The following is a 23989-nucleotide window of genomic DNA, read 5'->3' as shown; positions in this document are numbered from 1 at the left end:
AAGATTTGTCTTCTGTTTCTTTTTGCATACCCTCTTTTATATCGGTGGAAAGTTGTACAACTTCGTCGCACAAGAAAGCAGAAGGGTATCGATAACCGCAGGTTAAAGAATGAGCCTGATAAAATAGTGCTATCCAATTTTGAAGGATATTCTGATGTTAATATTCAACTCACAGAAGAGACGACAAAGACATGTCGTGGGATGTTAAACAAACAAGCGCTAGTAAGCAAGAAAATGAAAGGCGAACAGAACGCAATTTTCAATAACTTAATAACAGACCGGGCTGCTAAACAAGATTGTATATTCCAAACTATGCAAAATGATCAGTCGTGGACATACAATGAAATAGTCGAAGATTCCTCGTTGTATTATGGCTTAGACGGAAAAATACCAAGCGCTAACTCTTCCCCTATTGGGACAAAAGTTAACGGCGAAAAAAAGCAGTCGACAAGATCCTCAATTCAGTTTACAACTCCACCAACAACGTTGCCACAAGTAATCACCACTACTCGGCCCTCTTCCATGAGCCCGAAAATAAAGGTCGTCGAACAAGTAGAAACTCAGTCTCCGGTGAAGACCGTGCAAAAACGAAGTTCGCAAACGTTTGCTTACAAAATTGTGCGCGAACTTCGACAAAATGAAAACCGATATTATTCCGAATACAATAAAAATTTAAAAACTAAATCCATAAAAACTATCGTGAGATCGAGATGTACATCGGCAGTTTTTCGTACAACAGTTTCGTCTTTAATTCTAGTTATTGCTGAGTTTATAACCTATTTTATTAGCATGGTATTTTTCGATTCATCGAGTTCTATTTGCATTAACTTCGCTTTATGCATTTGCCACTATAGCCTTATTGCTACTTATTCTAAATGGAAAGAAATGCTTTTTGGATAATAAATATTGCTAAAAAATATTATAATTTGAGTCTTGTATAAAATTTAGAAATCTAAAATAATTTTGACATTTTAAAACTATTAAAAATAAGATGTGGTGTTCAATAAAGATTAAAACTTTATAAGAACTTTATTAAATATTTTTTCTTATGATAAGATACAAATAAAAGCTTTAAGTAAATTATAACAAAGCATAACAGAGGTGTTTATATATATTTCCTCGCAAAGTGCATTATAAACACATCGATTCAGTCACAATTTAAATATTAATTGTCCTCGCTAGAATATTATTATTACAACAAGATTTTTGGAAAACAAAAAATAAATATTTTGAAATGTAAAAACAACAAAAAGTTTATGTTTTTAACAATTTAGAAAGTATCATATATAATTTTAACTAATTAACTATAATAAAGTGCAAAAAACAATTCCTAATTTTTTTATATAACCTGTTTGATAAGTTTGTAAAATTAACAACAAAATTTAAATTTAGAAATAATAAAAAAACAACCCAGCGATAGCGTTACTTAATATAGAAACCAAAATTATAAATAGTGTGCCTATATTTAAATAAACCAAAAAAAAAATTCTTAAAAATTTAAATTCTTGAAAATTAAATTTAGAAAATACGAAGAAGTAATTGTTTTGAGAAATATATATATCTATTTATAAACAGAATGTGATAAAAAAATGCCAAGAAAAAACAAAAACGTAGAAAAATTCGCACCATTAGAATGCTTTAACTGAATATACTATAAAAAAATTAAACAAAAACCTATTTTGTTTCAGGATATAAAATGTACTTTGATTTATTAAAACTTAGCAAAGATGAATTCCTCAAAATGTAAATATATTTAAGGAAAATATTTGTGCATAGCTATCCACACACAAAAAGTTTTTTTTAATTTTTAATTTTTGCTTCTTTCAATAACATAAAACTTATTCGGTTCTACTGCATATTAACCACGTCATAATAAGCAGCATAATGACCTCATAACACCACTTTATTACATCACAATTTGTCCGAAGTGTAACTTTATAAAACCTCGCGTCATTTTAACAGATTTCAACAATCTTTGTGACGTCACTGGTCTTACATTGTTACGTCATTTACACGATTGTTACGTCACAACAGGAATGCTTATTGTTACGTTATAGCGCGATCATTTAAATATGGTGGCGTATTCTGTAAGCATAAAGTCAACAATCTGGTTCTGATAAACCATATAAATTGCCATATGACCACCGGATTGGTCTTTTTGGTCGTCTGGTTTGAGTAAAAGGGTTGGTCCAAACACGATGGCAACATTTTGAACTTGCATTCGATTCTTGCTGCTGTGTTCCACCACTCTGTAGATTGAAGGTGAATTTGGTAAACAATAATAAGGGGAATACCCTACTACTTAGTTATTCATAAATATTTAGATCAAGTTTAAATAATAATTTTAAAACAAAAAATGAAAACTTAATTCTGGGTAAGATTTGTACAATATAGCGCAATTTTGGCCATCTCCTAAAAAAATTAGAGCCAAATGAGTGTTGCCAATTAAAAGTTATTCCAAAACAATTTTCTGTTCTAAAATTTGACATTTTGAACAAATTTGGCAACACTGGCGCTAAAAAGAGTTGCCAAAACTTTTTTGACAATATAAACAAATTAATTCTTAAAGTTAGTTTTAATTTTAAATTAAGTCTACAAAAATGTTATTATACTGCCCTTAATATTTAACCCTAAGCCACCACTAATTATAAGTGTCCCGGGAGCGTGGTGTAATGGTAGGAACACTTGCTACACCACCATGAGGTCGTGGGTTCGATCCCCACTGATCTCATGCTGTAGCACCCTTGAGTAAGGCGCTATAAACGGTACAAACTCCTGCTAAGCCAGCACTTAATCAGCAATTAAAGCATTGGGGAATTATAATCTATAATATTCCAAACTGCCACAGGCAACTCGAGACTGGGTCGGAGTAACTTATGGGACTCTATTTTTAGGTTGCACATTCGACCTTCCCACATCGAGGATAAAGATATATACAAAAAAAATGTTTTTTTTTTTAAATTTGGAAGTAAAAAAAAAATAAAGCAAATCATACACTATGATTAAGCGTTATTAATATCCTAATTAGCTATATACAACAAACAATAAGATGACATCACAAGCAAATAACAATGCCCCAATATACCTGTGAAAGTGAGTCATAAGATAAGCTAAAGTATCCTTGTTAGGTTTGGGTAAAATCTCAACCAGTTTGGTCATTGCTGTTATCCGTTGTTTAGGATCTTGTATTTCTATGAAATTTTATGTTAGGTTAAAATATATTTTTAGTACCGTAAATAACATTTTATAGTTAAACATCATTCGGCTCTTAAGATCCTAAGTTCGATCCCCACTGCTCTCATGCTGTAGCGCCCTTAAGTAAGGTGCTATAAATGGTATGAACTCCTACTGAGCCAACACTTAATCAGCAGTTTAATTATACTCAATAATATCCCAAACTGCCACAGGCAGCTCGAGACTGGGTCTGAGTAATTGATGTTACTCTATGTTTAGGTCATGAAGTCAGCCTTCCAAAATCAGAAATAAACAAATTTAAAAAAAGATAAAATTATAAATGAGACATAAAAAAAAGAAATTAACCTATAAATTTACTGCAAGCACTTATAGATTTTTCCAAAATATAAAAGTCTAACTGTATAACAATATTTTTACTTTATAAACTCATCAGCCACATTACATAAACACATTTTACTTACTACAGGCAGTGATGAATTTATCAAAAAAGTCAAAAGGAATAATTGGTTCGGGAAGCTCACGTAGAAACAACTTTAAAGCTCCTGTGACTAAATGGATGTCTTCCCATTGGGGCTCACTTAAATCTACTTTTTCATCTAAAATATAAAGATATTGTTTAAGAAGTTATAAGGATAATAAAGGTTTAAAAATGACACAGTGATGTAGTAGTTAAACACCTGGCTTTACTACATAAGGTTCTTGGTTTGATCCCCACTGCTTTTATGCTGTAGTGCCCTTAAGTAAAGGGCTTTAAATGGTACAAACTTCCCGAAAGCCAAAAACCAATCAGTAAATTAATTATTGAGCACTAATTTTTAATATTATCCTGAATTCTTAAGATTAGGTCGGGGTAACAAATGTTACTCTATGTTTAGGTCGTGAAGTCGATCTTTCCACATAAAGATATATAAAAAGTAAATTTTAATTTAGGTTACCTCGGTCAATCATGTATCTAAGTTTTTGAACATGAGATAAATTTCCAGATACTCTATAGATTCCATCTATGTTTAAACCTGGAAAAAAAAAGAAATATACTTAAAAAAATAATATAAAACCAAAAAAGTAAAAAATTTGTCAATTTAAAAAATTAAAAAGTGAAAATTTACAATCAAAATTTATTCATTTTATAAATATTAACATAGCTATATTTTTCTTAAAATTAAGTTTGTATAAATAGAAATATATTAACATGGACATTACCTCTCTTATCAACCTCAGTAACACAAAGTTTCACAAAATTAGGAATTGTAGTTTTCTCTTTTTCGCATAACTTCTGTAGTGGGCATCCAAACACAGTTTCTAAGTTTAACAAAATAGTTTTTAATTAAATTCATATATAATGGAGCTTGGTGAAAGGTACATACAAATGGCCTTCAAATACAAATAATTGTGTATGTCCAATTTATAGTCCAACAACATAAATTAAACTACCACTTGTGGTGCTCGGGTAAATTATCATGGGCAAATATTATGTGGGAAGTTCGAATGCGCGACTTAAACATAGAGTAACATCAGTTACTCCGAACCAGTCTGGAGTTGCCTATGACAGTTTGGAAAATTATAGAGACTATAATTACCCGATAATTATGCTGCTAATTAAGTGCTGGCTCAGCAGGAGCATTTAGCGCCTTACTTAAGGGCGCTACAGCACGAGAGCAGTGGGGATTGAACCCACGACCTCATGGTGGTGTAGCAAGTGTTCTTACCACTACACCTCGCTGCTACGTTGCAACCATATTACGACAATTAAAATGCAGACTGTAAATCAGGCAATCAAATAATATGTAAAATAATTAAATAATAATAATATGTAAAATAATTAAATAATATGTAAATAACAAATAATCTTAACAAACAACAAATTTAAAACCTTTGATAATTCCCCTTTCTTGCAAACTCTCCATGGTCGGTCTTTTCTGAATAAACTTTTTTAATTTACTTCGAACTCTGTCTGAGTTTTTGGCATCAGAACCATGTCGAGCTGCTAAAAATAACAATTAATTAAATAATTAAAACTAGATTTGTTTTTAGTGTACAAAAATAATGTTATAGTTTAATTAAAATTTTGTTATTCTAAAAATATCTTAGAAAACTTAGGTTGTTAGCATGGGGGTATAATAGAAATAATTTAACTTGGAATTATTTCGAGATTTAAGCTCTAGTTAGCACAATAACTGTTTCTTTATAAATTGAATTGAATTGAACCCATGACCTTAGGAGTTGAATTGAATTGAACCCATGACCTCATGTGCCCAGTGTTTATTATCTTACATTCAGTAAAATTTTTAAGTTATGAATTGTTTATTATAAGTTTAACAAAAGTTCACAAAAAATGAGAGAGTTACTTTTTTTCTTTTTGTCCTTTTTCTTTTTTGTGTCATTCTCTTCTTCTTCTTCAACTTTAGTGTTGTAGAAAAAGTCGCTTGCTTCCAATGGATCTACTTGGTTCTAGTAAAAAATATAAAAAAGTTAAAAAATAAATTCGAAAACTGTTCAATAATAAAATTTTCTATAATTTATAGATTTTTAAGAACTAATATTAAATAATAAAATCTTTATTTTAAAAATTTAAAACATGTTTTAAGGTCTGTTGTTTTTAAAAAAAATTTGGTAACAAAAACATAAAATAAAAACAAATGTTTTAAATAATATTGCACATAAATCATAAAAAACCAAAAAAAAAAAATTCAGGAATTCCCCAAAAATCAAAACCCTTGTCAATGTAAAATGAATATAATTGTATCAATATAACTGAAAATTTTGATGAAATTGCTAAAAATAGTATTTAAATAAATTGATACAAAAACTATGATTTCCCAAAAATTAATTTTTTTGTTAATTCTTGAAGTTCATAATGCTTTAATTAAGGGCACTATAACAGAAAAACAGTGGGATCATTCCAAAACCTTATTTTAAAACAAACATCTTTAAATAAATAACAACAACGTTACAGAACCATGAAACATACAGAATTATTTCCAGTCGATCTTTTTCGGCCAAACTTTTTAAAAATACTTTTCGGTGTGAATGACAAACGATTTTGCTCATTCTTCTGTAGTTTATCTTTTCTTAACGACATGTTAGCTGGAAGAGTTGCAGTTTTCTGGACAGGAGACATTGGTGGGCTAATCATTGACTTTTCGAGGACAAATTTCTTGTTTAAATTTAGCGGAGAAGGTGTCAAGTCCCCTGTTGAACCACCATGATGATTTAATTTTAATGACTTTGATGTCTCAAAGTAGTTAGTATCGCTGTTTTGAGTAGAACTTGTAGTAGCTTGGGTAAACGACTGCGCTTTTAAAATTTTCTTGATTTTTTTATCTTCTTTTTTATTTTGCGTTTCTTTAGCACTAACCAGATCGATGTAGTTGTTTTTTGTCGAAGTTTTTGGCTCTCCTTCGGGCTGAAACACATCGTTGTCAACAGTCTTGTTCATTAATTCAGTATGACATTTCTTTAGATTTAACTTCTGTTCTTCAATAACATTCTCCTGCGTGGATATGTCATCAGATTTAAGCCGGTACTGACCGGGGGTTCCTAGTTCGAGCCCCGCTGATGACATTATTTGACTTGATTTTCTTCTGTTTTTTCTAGGTGAGACATAAGGAGGACCTTTTGAAACTATAGATTGCATTGTATTTTGTTAGTCCCAATTTTCCTATTTTCAATTTCAGAAAAACTTCTTTAAATTCTTTCTTACATTTGTTGTAACTAAACAAATTCCATAACTTTTACTTACATTTTACTAATTACCAGTTGCTTTCTTAATCAACAAATTTAAAACGATTTTAAACTGAAACAGAAAGTCAAATGAAAACTTAAATGTTACGAAATTTCCCCTAATTTTTTACCAAACTGTTAAATGCTGTTTTGGTTAAAGGTTTATACATTTTATTCTTTTATGTTTCTATCCTAATCTTAAACAACAAACTAGTCATACTTTTAACAATTAAAGACATAGTTTAACTTTGTTATTGAAACAGTAATGGTTCATTGTTAGGGAATAAAGGAGTTGTATGACCAAACAAGAACAGGAAACAATCAAAATAAAAAAAGATTTCCTTGTGAATTAAGTAAAATTTGAAACAGGTTTACGTCGAGTTGCGTCATATTAAAAAAAGAATTTTTTAAATGCTTATAAATAAAAACAAAGAAGGACAACTTTGCTATAGAAATTTTAACTGGTATTACAGAAAAGGGGATTACAATTAAATATTTCATGGGGTAGTATATTTTATAAACATATATGGCAATGTTTTTATATTTTTTTGTTATATTTAAATTTGGGTTTTGTTGACCATGCCATAACATACTTGAAATCTTTATGTAAACATTAATACTTTTGGAATGTTTCATTAAATTGATTTTGTCATTTTTTCCCGTCGCATTGTTGTAATATTAATTGTATATCGTATTTATTATTTACTTTTATTAATGCATGATAAACCAAAAAAATATATATATAAATATATATAAATTACTAGAGAATTGTAAATAATAAAAACAACATTTTTATCCACTATAAACTTTCATATATATATAAAAAAATTAATATAAAATACAAAAAATAAATTTTACTGTTTTTTGTCTAATTTACTATTTAAATAAAGATATAAATTACTTTTTTTTATATATAAAATAAAACTACCTATTTTATTCACTAATATTTACACATTTACACACTTTTTTCTATATTTTTTAAGATATATAATTTTTCTTTTTTGCTAATTTTTCTATCTCTATATTAAACTTAAATATCATTTTGTGCTAAAACAAAACCTATTCAACGTAACAATGATTCAACACAAAACTGCATTGTTATAAAATAATAGGAAGTTAAATAAATAACAATGAACGGAAATTAAAATTATTGTCATCATTATTTTTAACGTTTATCAATATTAAGGTAAAACAAAAATTAATCCAAATTTAAAACCATTAGTTAATATATTAGATTGGCTATTGTAAGTTAATATATAAATAAAACTGTCATGATTTATCAAAAATACATTATATTTGATATTAAAAATAAGTATAACGCAATTAATTCACCAACAAACTAATTAATTAACGAAAATTTATTTTTTATAACACGCGTTCTTAATATGGGTTTGGTGACCATGTCATAATATACTATAAAATCTTTATGTAAACATTATTACTTTTGGCATGTTTTAAATCATAAAATTGATTTTGTCATTTTTTCTCGTCGCATTGTTGTAATATTAATTGTATATCGTATTTATTATTTACTTTTATCAATGCGCGAAAAACCAAAATAAAAAAAATAAAAATATCGTACATTTTTTTGTCGTTTTTTCGATATGGAAAGGTCGACTTCACGGCCCAAACATAGAGTAACATCAGTTACCCCGACCCAGTCTCAAGTTGACTTTAGTAGTTTAGGATAACATAGATTATATTTGCCAAATAGGTAAACTGCCGATGGCTTTTTGGCCTAGCAGAAATCCGTACTGTTTTTAAAGGCCTTACTCTAGGGCGCTACAGCATGGAAGCATAATGTGACCTTTCAATATTACACACACCATTACATTTTTTCAAGTTACGTAACTTAAAATATTCGGTCACAAAAATATGATAAAAACTTAACAATTTCTTATAAATTTAGGCCTAAAACTGCACAAACTATACCCATTTATAACAGAACTAAAGCTAAATACAAAGCTAAAACACCTGTTTGTTAATATAGTTTGATTAAAACTAATTAACTCCATTAAAAGTTAATATAGCGTAGCTACTTCTATTCGTATCTTACAACTAACAACTATACCGCATATGCTATTATGTACACTAACATTAGACTGTTTACTTTTGCAAAAATTTTCGCAAAACGGGGAATCGTGAAATACGTCATAATTAAGAAACAAACTTCAATAATGACATGAAGTTTTGCGCGCGATTTTAACACAATTCTAATTGTGGCGACATAATATCACGTGATCTTATTATTATAACGAAGTAACCACGTGGTACGAAAAATGCCCCTTTGGCTTAATATGACGTCATATAAGTATTCCTGACGTCATATAAGCAGAAATGTAACAAAGACAAAATCCAAAAAATTAAAATATTAATTACTTTTTTAAATGTTTTTTTATTCTTAATAAGGTAAAATAAATTAAATCACAATGATATTAATAAGATTATTATGACATATAATCATCGATTATTACACATACATAATCCTTTGTTACCGAGTAAGTGATATTAATATGATAATAAGTATATTAAAAGTTAAAAAAAGGTAAATATTTTACGTTTATAAAATATCATATATAAACGTTATAATTAAACACTTTTTTTGTGGATTGTGTTTAGTTATATTTAAAACAAATTGTAAACTAACATTTAAAACAAAATAATTGTTAAAAAAATTTGAATTTAATATTCTTAAAATAGACTAAATTGTAACAAAATATATTTTACAAATTTTAATTAATTTTGCGCTGTAGAAAAATCTTTTTTAAAATACTAAAACTTTAACTATAAAATTAAATACGTTTTTGTTAATATATATAATAGAAAAAACAAACGGAAATCGTTAAAAAAGTTAAACAAAATAATAAACCGTGCAATTATTTAAACTTAAACAAAAATATCATCTTGCTAATTCTTACCGTTTTATTCTGTTTTCCATTTCTCGAATGAGACGATGTTCGTTTCAAAAACATAACAGAATTAACATAAATATTTTAAAACTTAATCTTTTTTTTACGCTATTTGTTTATTTAAACCTATTTTTCCTTAATACAAAATACATTACTTAACAATAACTTAATTGGGATATATATTTATATTACTGTTTAAGTATATACTCAAAATTAAATTATTTACCCATCTTATAAATCCTAACTATTTCGCAAAAATGTACAACTATCTATATATATATATATATATGTATATCCAATTTATAGGCCTACAAAATAAAATAAAAACTGCTGTTTGCGGTGCGCGGGTAAATTATTGCAGGCAAATATTAGTTGAGGGTTGCGACCATATCAAGACAATTAAAAATCGTCTTAGATTTCTTAAATAGCATTTAAAACAAAAACTATAAACCTTACATAATATCAGTCACTAATAACCCTAATATCCGATTTAATTTCTAAGTAATTGACCCGAAAATTAAGGTTAAAATACTAATGATTGTATTAATAAAAATTTCTTATAATAACTAAAAATATTTCATATATTTTGAACTGCATAGTATTAAGATAAGCTAACTAAAATATAAAACTTGAAAATAAGCAGCGTTTTTATATCACATAATAAACATTAAATATACCTTAGCTATAACGTATTTACATTGTAATGTAATTGTAAGCACTATCTAAACGTCATTCAATACCTTTACCTGTTGTTTATACTATGCTATACTGTATTAAACATAGCTAAACGCTACTAATACGCGAGTGCATTTAATATATTTAACTAACCGAGTTAATTTCGAATGCCTAACACTATCTCAAATGTCTAACATTACTATACTAAGCGGGAAACAGTTTCATTGATTCGAGGCATTATAGAAACCATTTGAATGCTAACTCATAGCTTCCTGAATGCTTAACAGCCACACGGAAGTAAGAAATGACGTAACGAGCTACGTCGGGATATATAACCTGTAGGGTTTTTATGTTAAACAAGAAAATTTTTTTATTTAATTTTAAAATTGAGGTAACTGAAACTATAGATACAAGACAATTTTTAACTTTACGCATGTTATAATTTACCTTATATTTATTCTAACTAGTTGAAAAAATGTGTTTTTACCACATAGTATATGCTATACATATTAACGTTTGTATATTATCACAAAGAATTCCAGTATTGTGGTTTAGTGATTATGGCATCGAACTACGAGCCGAAAGGTTCGGGGTTCAAGTCGCACCAATGCCACACTAATCGCATTTAAACTTATTGTTTAGAGATAGCTTAAACATATCACAACAGCACACCCTTCCTAAAATCATACAAAAAACCAGAACCCTCATAATGATGGTGATAAAAAAACGCAAATCTAAAACTAACTAAGATTAAGCTAAATAAATTTAAGATTTAACAATTAATTCCTCAACCTAAAGCTATATACTCTTAACTAAGACTTAAAATTAAATATAAGATACAATAACAAATGCGTAACATTACCCAAGCAATCGTCTGCAGTTTAACGTGTATGTTTACACTCATATTATACATATTAGTAAATAGCCATCGTTTAAACATACATATCATTAAATTTTTTCAACAAATTAAACAAAATTTTTATAATTTTAATAATAACTAACTATAACTAATATCACGTTGTTCATTTAACATTAAACTTTACAAAATTACCCTCAACTAAAAACGTGTTATTCACATACATAAATTAACTTACACTATAGCTATCTGTATATTACTAAACCTAGAATAGCAAACTACTTTGCCCAAACAAACGAATTAATATACGTAGGTTTTTAACATAGTTGTATAAATATAAACCACTAACATATTAGGTATTATAGTAATGATTATTACTATGATATTTACTATTGCTATATTGAGTACGTTATTTTATAATAACACTGACATAAATAAAACAAAACTGAAAAAAAATAAAAATAACTGAAAATATTCCATGCTTTTAGAATAAAATTTAGTTTACCTTAAATATATACGAATGCCTGCATAAAATATATAATTAAAACTTTATATAATTACTAATTACAATTTTTGCAATATAGCTAAAAATATTTAAACACAATTAAACAATAAACTTAGTTAAAATTTGAAAACCTTAAAATACTTCAACACCACCAATATCAATTTTTTGCTGACTTGAAAATTAATTTTCTATTGATATTTTTAGATAGAAAAGAATATAAATTTAGATATGAAACTTACAGCTTTGATAATGTTGGTCTTTATTGCTTGCAACCATTTCAATATGGTTGAACTGTCTTCGTGATGTAACAATAAGGATAAACCCCGTATTGTCAGCAACTACAAAAAAATGAAAATTAAGCTTTTTAATTTAAGGTTTTAATATAACACTAAACATATTTTTGTCTATTTTTTTGTATTATCTTAAGGTGATAGGTTTTATATTTTATTTAAGAAAGCGTATGCTGTTGTGACATGTTTAAGCTATCTGTAAATGCCTGGCTCAAGAGTAAATAATGTGGCATTGGTGGGGCTCGAACCCAAAACCTTTCGGCTCATAATCTGATGCCATGACTAGTGTACCACAATACATTAAAATACTGTTCTTAAAGGCTTAATATCATCACCTAGCGGCCAAAAAATTAAACCTTTTTAGACCAAAAAAAATTGGGCATTAAAAAACGATAAAAATGTGCAAAAAAAAAATTTGAATTTGATACTAATATATAACTTAAATTTAAATTTAATAAATCCTAGTAACATTCTTACCTCCAGTACATTCTTCTTGCTACTCTTATCCTTTGCCCATTCTATCTTAGCTCCCCTTAAATCACAACTACTCTCAGGTTTGCCATGTGGAAGACTTTTTGTCTGTTTCAGAGAAAAAATTAATGGTTAAACTTTTATTTTAAGTTTTATAATTAATCTGTTTAAAAAAAGACTAAAGACAAATACATTTTAGTTTCTGCTTGCTAGATTTAAAGTTATATATAATAAAGTTAATTAATGATAAATTAGTATGTATGTAAGTTTAAAATATGTCTGTAAAGTTTAAAAAATGCTGCTTTGGAAGAAATATATTTTATTGACCACTTGCTTAGGTTTTTTTTTCTATATTCTTTTAAGGTGATTTGATATTTTAATAGGGTAATGAAGGTAATGGGTAATATGGTAATATAGGTTTTTTATATTTTTATAGGGTAAGTGAGCGCGATTGGGACGTATTTAAGATATCTGTTAGCGCTGGTCTTTAGGGCAAAGAGTGTAGCTTGCTTAGTTTTAAAGTTATATATAATGAAGCTTAGCATACAATTATTATATATATATATGCATGTTTAATAAAATGGCCTAAAAAATGCATAAAAATGCCACATGTGGTGCGCATGTAAATAATTGTAGGCAAATACAAGTAGAAACCTGATGACGAACATTAAAATTTAGTCTGTGATTCAAGTTATGAACCAGTAGTTTTATTGTAAAAAAAAAGAAAAAAATACATAAAAAAAGAAAAAATTATTCGTAACTAATTTTAAATCCTCCTTTAAAATGATAATCTTACCATTGTAGCCTGTTTATGATCTTTGTAAAATAGTAGATTGTTAGCTAACAATACAACCCATTGTTGCACCCAATTCTTCTTTTGTTTCTTCCCAGCTTCCATTAATTTTGTCCAATATAGTTTTCCACTTCGTTCAATAATCTAAAATAACAAAAAAAAATTTAAAATTTCAATTAAAAAAAATTATGCTACCTACTTTAAGGTAAGTTGAACACCAACAAATGTTAATTTAAAATTGTTCAAATTATAATTACAGGGCTATACTATGTGAAAAATCTAAGTAATAATTAAGTGTGCAAAAAATACATTACTATAAATTTAACTTGTAAAATTAGTAAGTGTGTTAAAATTAAAATACAACATTTTTAAGTTATTTTAAATGTTGTAAACAGTTGAAATAATTATTTATTTCAATAACAGTATTTCAGTTTGTGGTTGATTGAATTTAAAGGCTTATAATACTTCAAAATTTTGCTATAAAATGTTAATTAAAAGAATGACTAAACGCAAAAATAGTGCTATTAAAAGATACCCTTTAACAAAAGTTTTATAAATGTTAGGCTAAAATTTAAAAACTAAGAAGATATTATAGAGACAGTTGGCCTTTAACTTTATAAATTAGTTCAAAATTTTTAAAAATTTATCTAAAAAAAATATATAAATAAAAAAGAGTAAGAAATTAAAAAAAGTGAAATTATTGACATACTGGGTGTGGTAGGGGGACACCAGAAATATCTCGGTCTTCAATTGAGCCCTACATTAAGTTAAAAGTATTAAGTATTGACATGGATTAGTATAAGCCTAAAGAAAGTTTTTTACACAAAAAATTGGTTAAATTTGGTTTTGAATTATATTTAATACAAAAAAAATATAAATTTCTTCTACATTTTTTACCATTTTATATTTTTAGAAATAAACATGCCTTCTAACAGGTAAAAATTAACAATAAATTTGAAATTTTAATAATTTAGATTCATGCTTTTAACTAGTAAAAAGTGTTTTTATTAAGATTAAATCACAACAAATTTACATGCATTATTTTAATAATATATAAATGCAATTTTTAACAATTTTTGTTAACTAAAAAATTTAAGTAGAATGACACCCGAACTTTTAGAAATGTCCTGCTAAATTTTAAAAACCCATTTTTAAAAAAAATTAGTTTATTAACTTACCGAGTCATTAGATAAATTTTGTTCAGATGAAAAAGATTTTCCTAAATTGGTGCCCAACTAAAAACATGCACTTTAAATTAATTAGTTAAACATACAATTATATTTAATTAAATAATTATCAAATATTAAAAAAAATGCAATATATGAATAATTGTAATATTTTTTATTATTAATTTGCAAGCAAAAACACATTAGTATTTTTAGTTTATTAAAATATTATTATTTTTACATGCTTTTTGTGCACTGAAATCTTAAATATTTAAAAGTTTTTAGAATTTTTAAAACTACCAAAAATAACAAAAAAAAAATCTTTAAAAAAAATTAATATATATTTCTTAAATTTTTGAAGTTAATTTTTTTATTTTTATTTATCCTCGATGTGGGAAGGTCGCCTAAACCAAGAGTAACAGTTACCCCAACCCAGTCTCAAGTTGCCTGTGGCAGTTTGGGATATTATAGATTATAATTGACCAATAATTATGCTGCTGATTTAGTGTTGGCTCAGCAAAAGTTTACACCGTTTACAGTGCCTTACTCAAGAGCGCTACAGCATAAGAGCAGTGGGGATTGAATCCCGGATCTTATGTAGTAATTTGAACCCTAAACCTTAAGCTTTTACTGTATCCCTAATACCTATCATCACCTGATGTGTAAGGGACAGATCTTCGTCAAAACTCACATTGGGTTGAACATCATTTAAAAGTATCATAGACTTGGCATGCATTATCCTTGTTGTTTGTTTTTTAAAACCACGTCCCGTTCTCACTTTCGGAGTTGAAAGTTTGGTGTTTAACGACGCGTTTTTAGGCAGTGATAATGATTGTTTTTTCTCAATAGAAATATCAGGTTCTTTAGTTAAGGATTCCCGCTCTAAAGTGTTTCGTTTTTTTAGGATTTTAGTTTCTTCGGAGGGTTGGAATTCCTCGGTCTGATAAGTTTCCGTTTCATAATTTTCGTCGAAGTTAAACTTTAATAACATGCATTAACATACACATCACACTAAGTTATATCAATAAGAGTATTTAATATAACTGTTAGTGCTTTAAAACAAGCCAAGAAACACTACAAGTTTTACTTAAGTATTAGTTTAAAGAGTTAATCAAAATTTAAAGTTTTACAAAAGATACATTGTCTTAATATAAAACTTAGCCAATTTTATTCCTAATATACTTCTATATAGCCTTAAAACTTTACAAAAAAGTCTGATATTTTAAAGTGTATTTTTAATAAAAAATGTTGGGTTTTTTGTAAGGTTGACATACCTAAAATAATTAACTTAATCATACCTGTGGTAAATCCCATGAAGTTTGCCTCGTTAACTCGTTAAAATAATAATATTTTCCCGATTGTTCGTCTATCATTTCGCACCACTAAAAAAAATAAGTATAACTAAAATCAATTTTTGTTTCCTTTTTAAAAGTATTTTGAAACCACCAAAATTTTAACACCTTTTTTTTAAATAATTTAAAGCCCCCTTTTTCAAAATATTTTAAAGTCCCCTTTTTTCAAAATATTAAGCAGCTCAAAATTTTAAACCTTTAAACTTACCCTATCTCCATTTGTTTCGTTAATGTAAACAATTTCTCCATCTGCACCTCTTTCCCTTATCCAACCCTGTATTGGACTACTTGGTCCCGCATTAAAGCTACTCGACCTAAGAGATAAATGATTATTATTAGATTTTCTACATTACTGGCTATATTTTTACTATAAAATATTTTTGTAGATATTTATTTGTTCTTGATGTGGAAAAGTCGACTTCATGACCTAAACATGGATTATCATTAGTTACCTATATTCAGTTTTAAGTTGACCTTGGTAGTTTAATAAATTATTAATTATAATTGCCCAATAATTAAGCTGCTGATTAGGTATTGGTTAAGCAGGAGTTTATACCATTTATAGCGCCTTACTCAAGAGCGCTGTAGCATAAGATCAGTGGGCATCGAACCGAGGACATCAAGTAGTGAAACCAAGTGTCCTAATGACTACACTGTGCACCACAAATCACTTTTTTTTATTTTAATGGCCTTTAAGTTATTAAATATAAAACTCCACTATCTATAAAGAGTACATCAATTTAAAAAAATCTAAGCTGTGAAATAATCCAGTTGAATAGCAAACCTTGATGAGGTATTAGAAGTAATGGGTGAGTAGGTTTGTTCGTCAGCCTCCCTCCTCGAGTCACTTTTATTTTTCTTGTGTTTCTTTTTATCCAAATCTGGTGAAAATTGCCGGCTGTTGTTTGTGTTTGTGTTGAGTTCGTTATCGAGACTTAATCTTGTGTTGGTCCAAGGGTTGTCAACTTCTACCTTAAATAAATCTTTCTTGGAAGATAGGGAAGCTGTTTTGCGAGTTCCTTTGTAGCGAGCCGGAGAGGTTTGTCTTCTTTGGAGCGATGCACTGAAAAATTTAAAATAAATAAAAATTCAAATATTTTAAATTCACGAAAAATTTATGATAACATATTCAAAACACCAGCCCCCAACTTAAGCTTGAGGTGTAATAGCCTAATGCCCACTAACTTCTCATGACAGTACTTTACCAACAACCTGGTGTAGTGGTCAGAACACTTGGATTCACTACCCGAGGTCATACGTTTGATCCCCACTGAGCTCATGCTGTAGCGCCCTTGAGTAAGGCGCTATAAGTGTTATAAACTCCTGCTGAGCCAGCACCTAATCAGCAGCATAATTACTGGGCAATTATAATCTATATTATCCCCAACTGCCAAAGTTAACTTAAGACTGGTTCGGGGGAACAAACGAGTTTCGTCAAACCCCAAAAATAATAACCAGGTACTGCTACTAGTTTACTAACATACAAAACTAGATAATGCAACTAAAAAGTATAGCAGGATAATAAAAGCCTGTTGAAAATACAATGCTAGAGAATCATCCAAAAGAAATAAAACTTACCTTTTTTCATCTGTTGGTGAGAGTTTGTTTTTGTCCAAAGTTGGTTTCTTAGAAACATCAGGCACAGCTGGAGGAACAATTTTGTGAACTTTTTCCTATAAACAACATATAATGTTATCTGAATTTGTTTTTTTAATAGCTTGCCCTATGTTTTTTATTGTTGTCATGTGGTTGCAACTTTCAAATAATATTTGACCAAAATAATTTACCTACACACCACAAACAGCAGTATTTTTATTTTGTAGACCTATTATTCAAACATACATAAATGTGGTCTACTATGCTTCTATATATATAAATGTATTTAAAATTGAATTAGTTTGGTAGCCTAAGCAGATATATAAGTATATAGATAAAATCACTAAAATTTAAAGCTTTTTTGTTAAGTTAATAAGCAGATAGTGTTAAAATGATTAGAATTAAACTTAAACCAACTTCAAAGAGTAGTCAAAAATTTTATGGTTGGCAATTTGATTGACATAATATGATTGCAACTTATATTTGCCTAGGGTGGTTCACCAATGCACTACAAACAGCAGTTTTTTTTTCCATTTTAAAAGCTGATATTCAACATAAATATATTCCAAGCTTAGCCCAATATACACCTTCTCTAAATATGTTTAAATTTATAAAACTTTCTAATCAATAAATTTCTTATTATAAAAATTTTAATATAAGTCCTATGCTTTTTTATTAAGTTTTAGTTTCACCATATTCATTTCAACCAACCTACCTTTTTATTTATTGTTGTTATCATTATACTGGTTATACATGACCTAACTTTAATAAACTATATATACACTGAATGGCTTCTACAAGTATGTTGTAATAATGGGCACTTGAGTAATCAATACTCAGCTGATATGGGTTGTTCAAACCCACATTGCTATGTCTATATTTTTTACTTTCGATGATAATATATTTTAAACAGAAAATTAATATTTTTCTATAATTTATGATAGATTGTCTGGTATTAGTATTTTAAGTTGGTTAATAAAATTAAATAAATTTAAGAATATTAGTTATATATCTGCCCTACAGTCTGATTTTTTTATTTATTAGCGGTTTACTTTTGAATTACTTGCTTTAATATAGTTGCAACAACAATTTGTCCATAGTAATTTTAGCATGCACCGCAAATAGCAGTTTTTATAATTTAAAAACCTTTAAATTAAACATATTGTCCACAAAGCTTTTGTTTTTAAATAACTAAGAGACTTACAATATGAACTAAATATGAATGAACTATGAACTAATCGAACTAAAGCCCTTACAATATGATTTTCAAAGACTTAAGCACTATGTCAATCTGTTTAAAGTATAAGTAAACTACCAAAACTCACATGAAGCTCAGGTGAGTTGACTTTCATCTCGCCCGAGTTCGAGTTGTAATAATATTTTCCCCCTGTTTGATTGTCGAGTTGAAGTTCCCAACCATCCTTCAATACCTTTACAATATAAAACAATTAAGTTGCACAATAATATAACAGATATAACATAATGTAACACTACGTTTTTCTTTTTAAAATATGATTTTATTGATAAAAGAGTGACATCACAACATAATCATAAGAATGGTTATTACTATCAAATATCAAAATACCATTTTCTTTGTTTTATTATTGAATTTGTAATAAAGGCTGTTTTTTGGATTTATTTAAAGTAAAGACTGCCACACTTATTAGGATAGATTAAACTTGTTTAATTATTTTATTTGATATTAAAAAAAATCAAATTTATAATCAATTCTTTAAGCTTATAGTATGAAAAAAAATATATCTAAATTTTATATAGGCATACAGAAATTAAACTCGGAACTTCTAGTGATACATTTTTTAATAAGTCTTTTAGAAACAAATTAAAACTAGTTAAATTTCACCCTAACCTACCTCTACTGTAGTTGAATGTTGGGGTGAATGCTGATAAGGAAGAGTGTTTGATTTTTCCTCCCTTTTTCTTTCATGAGGACTGTCTGTCTCATATTGCATGTGAGAGACCCTTTTTACTTTATCTTTTTAAAATTAAGTTTTGTTTTAGTTGATTAATGTCATAGATCCAATCCACACTGCTTTTACAGCTCTTATGCTGTAGCATCCTTGAGTAAGGCACTATAAATGATATAAACTCCTGCTGAGTCAAACTTAATCGGCAGTTTAATTATTATTTCGATCCATAATATCCCAAACTGCCAAAGTCAACTCATAACTGGGTCAGAGTAACAAATGTTACTCTATGTTTAGGCCGTGAAATCGACCTTCCCACATCGAGGATAACCAAATATAAAAAAGGGTATCAAAATTCACAAAATCAGATTTTTTGATAATTGTTAAATTGTTTGCAGATTAGATTTAAATTTTTACCGGAATTTGATTTTTTCTTTGCTCTATGATCTTCAACCGATTTTTGTATTGTCTAAAAATTCAATTAAAAAATAAAATATACAAATTTAAAATAAATTATTAAAAAGCAACTTAAAAATCTATGATAAATTTTAAATTAATATTTAAACAGTTAAAAAACCTAAAATTAATAAAATGTAAATTTAAATAAAAAAAACAATTATTGAAAAATAAAAGGTTAATTATCAGTTTAGAAAATTTAAATTTTACCTCCAAATTTGCATACTCAGGTTCCTCAAAATCGTTTAACCTTGATTGATATGCCTGAAAAATAAAGTGGCAATTATAAATTTAAATATAACCAATTTTTTTAGGTGTACAATGACTTATATTTATGCTTCATCTTTGACAAAATACCAAATAAAATTTATAAAAGTTTTATTTAGCATAAAATTCCAAGACCCAAACTTTTTAATATTATTGTAAGAAATTAGTTTATTTTAACGGAATTTTTTTGATATGTTAGTGAAGCAAGGTAGTTTCATTTTAATATTTATTGTTGTTCACTTTTGTTTGTTTTTAAGTAAATCATTCATTAAAAAGAAGGATAATTTTGCTTTTAACAGAAGCAAAAACTTAAAGTTATACAATAAAAAACAATATTATCTTTAAAATTTTTTTTAAATATCGATCATTAAAAAATATCATTTTTTCATTGTTTATTTTCAAGAAAAAAAACAAAGAAATTAAAGTTGAGTTTTATAGGCAAACAAAAAAAGAATTTAGTAAATAAATATTTATGATGTTAACTTTTGTTCATATCAATTTAAAACAGCAAAATTGCAGATATAAATTTTAATGAGAACCATTTAAATTGCAACTGTGTTATAGTTGTTTACAATTCACTTAACTGTCAGTGTTATAGCCAAAAGAATGGTTGATTAAAATAATCGTTAAGCTTTATAATTTTTTTTAAACTTTTTTTTTCAAGTTTTTTTTAACTAAAATTAAATTATTAAGAAAATAAAATAGAAACCTGAACACTAGGTGTTGTATCCATGGGAACCTCGTCGTAAGGATTTTCATTTTCGATAAATCGATCCAACGAGTCACAACTTGCTCTTAGTTCCGAACTAAAACAAAAAAAAAATAAAAAATTTAAATTAAAAATATTTATCACAGACAAAACCAAAATAATTTTTGATTTCATTTAAACAAGATAGTCCTTAAAAAACCAACAAATATTTTCATTTGAAGTCAATTAAAAATGTTTGTTAAAACTTTTTGCAAATACAAAAAAAAATAATCAAACAAAAAGTTACATTCTTTACTCTAAGCTGTATCCCTTAGTACAATATAACTTATATTAAAAATCACAAACAAATTGTTCTAATATTTCTGGTTTTAGTTACCCATTCAGTTTTTTTTTTAATTTGTGATTTTAATATTTTATCGATGTACAAAAAACTTCATTTTTAACACTTCTTAAATTTCAAAATCACATATCAAAATTTGAACTCACAATTTATAATCATCCTTGCTTGATGCAGAGAACACAGTTAAATCTTCCCTCGATCCAGTCAGGGCAATTATTCTTTCTTTTCCTATATGTTTGGGTATTGGAGATTCTATATGATTAGGAGCAGTGGATTTCTGTTTTTTCTTGGATTTCTGCATAGCCGTGTGAGCTTTTCTATAAGTTAATTTTAACAATTTATGTAACTAATTTAACACAGATATAAACTAAAATTTTGCAAAAAATCTCACCTAATTTAAATCTAAATACAAAATCATCTATAGTTAAACATTAAAATATATATTTAGTATGCATAATTACATATTTATTTAACTTATTGAAGTTTTAATTAGCAAAATGTTGCAAATCCTATTACATCTAATTCCAGTGTTACACTGTTCTATACTAAACATAAAAACATATGTTAAACAAACTAAAACACATAGAATATAACCTAAACACCTTCACACCTTATTCAAAATGAAAGTAACGCATTTTATTACAACACACCATATTTACAAACTGTATAAATTTAGATGTACATTGAACAAAGTAAATTTTTAACTAATGAGTGTATGTACCTCCAAAATAAACCTTACTGTTGTTACGACCTTGTAATTAAGTTTAATTAGAGAGATTAGGTTAAAAAGTAAACAAACTCTTATAAGCAAAGGTAAACATGAAGATAACAGACAATTAAAAAGTGCATTAAAATCAACTACACCATCTACAGTTATCTCTAACTTGTTTACTATATTTTAAAATAAATATTTTTTGATTTTTACAGTCCTAATTATTTTTTAAAATGGCAAAGTAAAAGTGATCCAAAATTTAAATCAAAATTCAAATTTAACTGATATTTATAATAAAACAAATAAATAAAACTAACTTGAAGTATGCATGATGTTCAGGAAATAATTTTTTTGATGAAACAGTCACATAAGCAGCTGGAATATAAAACGGTTTCTTCTGGTCTGTGAGAATAATACAAAATTTTTTAAACGTAAAATTTCATTAAAATTTAAAACATTATATTATATATATATAAAAGGTAATATTTATATATATTAAATAAATAAAAAACGATCAATTTAAAAATTGTGCATTTCGCGATAGGTTTTTTCATAGCAAGTAAGGTTCTGGGTTTAATTCCCACTGCTTCCATGCTGTAATGCATATAAGTAAGGCTACAAATTATTAAGTTTTTTTGAGCCAAAACTAATCAGTAGATTAATTATCAGAAGATTATAATCAGTAACTTCCCAAACTGGCAGAGTCAATTTAAGACTGAGTCAGAGTAACAAATGTTGCCTTATGTTTAAAGCCTTTTTATACAAAAAATAAATAAATCCACAAAAAAATACTAAAAGAATTAATAAAATAATAATTTACCTAATTTAATAACCTGCCACCAATCGGGATTTGATTTTTTAATTAGAACAAATTCTTCTCCCTCATTTATTGAAATCAGTTTCCCATCATTTGCCTTATATTTGTAATTATAATCAACATGGACAACTCTGCCCAGGTCTTCTTGAAGTAAAGTACTTGCCATTTCATTACAGTAAGTAATATTCCAGTGTGTATAAATCCATTAAATCATGTAAACTTTTTAATATAAATTAATATGTAGTAACTTCTGTAAATATTAATTGAAAAAATTTTGTTAAAAAATAGAACTGTCTAATTTAGTCTTCCAGTATACCTTTTTTAAATGTATGAAAACTTGCTTATTTGTATTTCTAAACATACAGTCTCTCAAAAAAAAAATAAACATTGTAAAAGTAATTTCATTTTGTTAATAAACAGAAAATATTGTTAAGTAAACTGAAAAAAGGTTACGCATTTATTTTCCCCTTTTTCTTTACTTAACTAACAATAAATATTGTTTGTTTGTAATGCTTAACTGTGACAACATTACCTAATAAATTTCGCCATTTCTAAACATTTCATCAACTATTTTAAATAGTGAAACATTAATAACATATTTAATAAATATTATTCGTAATTTTTCGGGCACGCCCTATCAGCCTATCGCTGGCTTCAACAAAAAAATCAGTATTTTAAACTATATTCATTAAGAAACAAATGTATTAAGTTTAATAAAATAAATATTAAATTTTTATTGGTGTAGATAGAGTTAAAACAAATATAAAAGAGAGATATATAGTTGACGTAGTTTTAGTTTGTTTATTCTTTTTCTAACTATGAGAAAAATTAACAACACTAAAAAAGTTACTTTAACACCACCTTGTGTTTATAAATGTCGTCATCTCTATTTGGAAAAAATTTAACACCACGTTGAATAACGGTATTTTTATTATTTATTCCTAATTAAAAAACAGTCTTGATTTGACTTGTAAACTAAGAAAATTATTTAATAAATGCCCAATAACATAACTGCTGACTGTTATTTAAGCACACCAGGAGTTTAAAAAACTTTTAGGTCCTTATTTAAGGGCGATACAAAATAGAAGCAGTGAGGATCAAACACAGAACCTCATAAAGAAAAGCCACGTCCATGGAGTACTACAACAATGGTGACATGGTAAAATTACCAGTAACCTTTTTTAAACTTCGCCAATTTCTATTTTTTAAATGTATTTCGGAAAAGAAATTTATTG

At 27.3% G+C, this 23989-nt stretch overlaps 1 protein-coding gene across 8 annotated transcripts; it reads right to left on the bottom strand.

The window, feature by feature from the left end:
- Window positions 1-1065: 1065 nt before the first annotated feature.
- Window positions 1066-22999, bottom strand: LOC145749105 (rho GTPase-activating protein 12-like). 8 transcript variants are annotated; one of them, XM_082565008.1, is made up of 25 exons: window positions 22758-22999; window positions 22255-22339; window positions 21372-21542; window positions 20886-20982; window positions 20120-20173; window positions 19871-19922; window positions 19400-19521; window positions 18854-18958; window positions 17511-17605; window positions 16717-16995; window positions 16141-16246; window positions 15879-15962; window positions 15236-15559; window positions 14593-14649; window positions 14124-14171; window positions 13418-13558; window positions 12628-12729; window positions 12100-12198; window positions 5541-5643; window positions 5066-5179; window positions 4396-4494; window positions 4131-4208; window positions 3657-3791; window positions 3086-3191; window positions 1066-2249 (listed from the first exon to the last, which is right to left on the bottom strand). In XM_082565008.1, the coding sequence occupies exons 1-25, from the start codon at window positions 22918-22920 to the stop codon at window positions 2063-2065; spliced, it is 3006 nt and encodes a 1001-aa protein (XP_082421134.1). In that variant the 5' UTR covers window positions 22921-22999; the 3' UTR covers window positions 1066-2062. The 8 variants fall into 8 exon arrangements, with proteins under 8 accessions (XP_082421134.1, XP_082421135.1, XP_082421137.1 ...); XM_082565009.1 differs by having other exon boundaries at window positions 15236-15520; XM_082565011.1 differs by lacking the exon at window positions 14124-14171.
- Window positions 23000-23989: the final 990 nt, after the last annotated feature.

The sequence above is a fragment of the Corella eumyota genome, chromosome 1 (genome assembly GCF_963082875.1).
Source record: "Corella eumyota chromosome 1, kaCorEumy4.1, whole genome shotgun sequence".
Classification (NCBI taxonomy): domain Eukaryota; kingdom Metazoa; phylum Chordata; class Ascidiacea; order Phlebobranchia; family Corellidae; genus Corella; species Corella eumyota.
This window is presented reverse-complemented; position numbering and strand designations above follow the sequence as displayed.

What these genes read in the sequence shown, in the direction of transcription:
- LOC145749105 (XM_082565008.1), bottom strand. Translation starts at nt 22,920, where the DNA reads ATGGCAAGTACTTTACTTCAAGAAGACCTGGGCAGAGTTGTCCATGTT. An exon ending in CTGAGTATGCAAATTTGGAG is followed by an intron (nt 19,923 to 20,119) that starts GTAAAATTTAAA and finishes TTGAATTTTTAG; the next exon opens with ACAATACAAAAATCGGTTGA. An exon ending in ACGAAACAAATGGAGATAGG is followed by an intron (nt 15,963 to 16,140) that starts GTAAGTTTAAAG and finishes TATTTTTTTTAG; the next exon opens with TGGTGCGAAATGATAGACGA.